Here is a 2,339-nt window from a genome sequence, read left to right on the forward strand (position 1 = left end):
GCCAATGCTAGGATAATTCGAATGTGTATATAGGAAAATGTAAATGTGTAAGTCACGAATTTTTATTTTGATTACTGTACTGTATATTAATTCGAGTTGTATACACCAGGCACACATGGTGTATTTATACACCTCATGCTCACTGTCGAGTTATAACAGGGGTGTCTTCTTATACACCAGACACACATAGTGTATTCATACACCTCATGCTCACTGTTGAGTTATAACAGGGGTGTCTTCTTATACACCGGACACACATGGTGTATTCATACACCTCATGCTCACTGTCTAGTTATAACAGGGGTGTCTTCTTATACACCAGACACAAATGTTGTATTTATACACCTCATGCTCACTGTTAAGTTATAACATGGGTACCTCGGCATGCTCCGTATACCAATACGCCAATAAGTTTTGGGTGTATTGACATACCATATATATATATGTATATATATTAAATAGATTTAAAATAAACGTTCAACTTATCCAAGTTTTCTATACGCTTAAAAGGATACCATTAACTAAAGATGCAAGTTCCATCTTTATTATTGCTATCTCAGCACCTCGTGCGTCACAAACTTCTTTCTCTCTGATATTGTGACGTAACAAACTCACACAAAACCACCCGATTGGAATAAAACATGTATAGGATACCAAACACATGACGTATGCAACACTGTATGATTGCTGTAAAATGTGTTATTTGAGATTGTATATATATAAAGTAGGTTGGGGTAAGATGGTCCATGTTTTCATTCGATTTTATCGTCACATTTGGTAGTAAACAAAGTATATTTACAGAATTATGTGACCATATCCCCACGGGCCTAAAAGAGCGTTCGAAAAGAGTTTTTATTTCAAAATTGTGTAACATTTTTTTAAAAACTATTTAATATACGTCACCCTCCCAAAAAACGCATAAATTGTAATGTAATTTCATTTTTGAGTTTTGTACGATTAAAATCTGTATAGTAGGGTGGGAAAAGATGGGACACCTTTTCATTTTATTTTCTCGTCCCATTTGGTAGTAAACAAAAAACATTCAAAGAATTATCAAATGTATCCTCACGACCCCCATAGGCCGTTGTTAATTGTTTATAACAAGGTCAGGATATTTGGATACTATGTGACAAAGTGTCCCATCTTACCCCACAGTACTACATATACCTAATTATTACTATTTGGACTTACTGTTACAGCTGCTTGTAATGATAAACTGCCGCATCCTGTGACCAGTAAAGCTTGTAAAAAAACTATTTTTTTAATCTTAACTCCAATTTCCTTTCCCGCTGAATACCTACATTAAAATAATAGTAATAATATTAGCACATGTTTGTCTCTTCGATTACGATAGCGAAGACTAAAAATAGCTTCATCTAAATTGCTTTGGGGGATTAAGGTTTGGTGTTACAGGAAATTTAGATTATTCAATTTCCACGAATTGTATTTGTATTCATTAGCTCGCTATGCACTGTCATTGCTATGTCATATTGAGTCTAGCTATTTCCGTTTTGCTATTAATTATATTCTTTCATAAAAGAACGAATGAATTGTTGTACTCAAAAGCAGCATTTATCTTCGCGTGGCGGGGAAACGAAAGTCGTTGTACGTGGGTGATTGGTATCTTCGCTACCGTGACCATGGCCTACTAAAGATATCTTTAGTAGGCCATGCCGTGACTGTGTGTTCCTAATGGGAACAAAATGATTCATATATATACCTTACAATCGTGCGAGCTTCGCAAAAAAACGAGTAAGAAATCCACACCGTTGCAGTGCTGAGTAAAATCCCTCTTGGTGGTAAATACCGAATCGCAGTGTAAGGACCTCTAGAAGGTTCAGGATCCAAAATGCATAATCTAAACATTTTGTTTGGTCAGACATTTATTACTTATGACAGTGAGCATGAGGTGTATAAATACAAGAACACTAGTTGTTACCACTTACCCAATTAACACAGCGAAGTTTAAAGCAACAGTACCTCGCAAGACAGTTTTAATATTTTCGTTTAACAACCTGAAAAAAATGAGTGTATACATAACTCTGGTAAAAACTCTAGTGTGAAATACCATGTGTGGAGACAGAGTATAAACTGAGCGAGAGTGTTTGCACAGGTATAGACAATAACATAAGTCACTTAGACTACAAAAAACACGAAGTTTTATACGAGGTAACTTGTAAGCTGGTACGTGGTGTATAATGAAACAGATCACCCCGTGTTTTAACGAGTGCCGTTTTACTTCCATGCGCGGATAAAGTTTTCTATACATACATACATACATAACTTTTACAGCGTAATTAGTCCTTACGCGCGTATACGCTTTAGTACTTTACAGCTAT

The 2,339-nt window shown here is 35.7% G+C and overlaps 1 protein-coding gene across 1 annotated transcript; it reads right to left on the minus strand.

Annotated features, from left to right (window-relative positions):
- Positions 1 to 325: 325 nt before the first annotated feature.
- LOC104266097 lies at positions 326 to 2,278 on the minus strand. Its single transcript, XM_009861583.3, has 4 exons — positions 1,947 to 2,278; positions 1,721 to 1,858; positions 1,192 to 1,297; positions 326 to 687 (listed from the first exon to the last, which is right to left on the minus strand). The coding sequence occupies exons 1-4, from the start codon at positions 2,267 to 2,269 to the stop codon at positions 496 to 498; spliced, it is 759 nt and encodes a 252-aa protein (XP_009859885.3). The 5' UTR covers positions 2,270 to 2,278; the 3' UTR covers positions 326 to 495.
- Between the last annotated feature and the right edge of the window lie 61 nt (positions 2,279 to 2,339).

This window comes from Ciona intestinalis, unplaced genomic scaffold (genome assembly GCF_000224145.3).
Source record: "Ciona intestinalis unplaced genomic scaffold, KH HT000861.1, whole genome shotgun sequence".
Classification (NCBI taxonomy): Eukaryota; Metazoa; Chordata; class Ascidiacea; order Phlebobranchia; family Cionidae; genus Ciona; species Ciona intestinalis.

Coding starts and splice junctions, on each gene's coding strand:
- LOC104266097 (XM_009861583.3), bottom strand. CDS start 2,269: ATGTATAGAAAACTTTATCCGCGCATGGAAGTAAAACGGCACTCGTTA. Junction 1,298..1,720: donor GAAGCTCGCACGATTGTAAG/GTATATATATGA, acceptor ATTTTAATGTAG/GTATTCAGCGGGAAAGGAAA. Junction 688..1,191: donor CATTACAAGCAGCTGTAACA/GTAAGTCCAAAT, acceptor CACATTTTACAG/CAATCATACAGTGTTGCATA.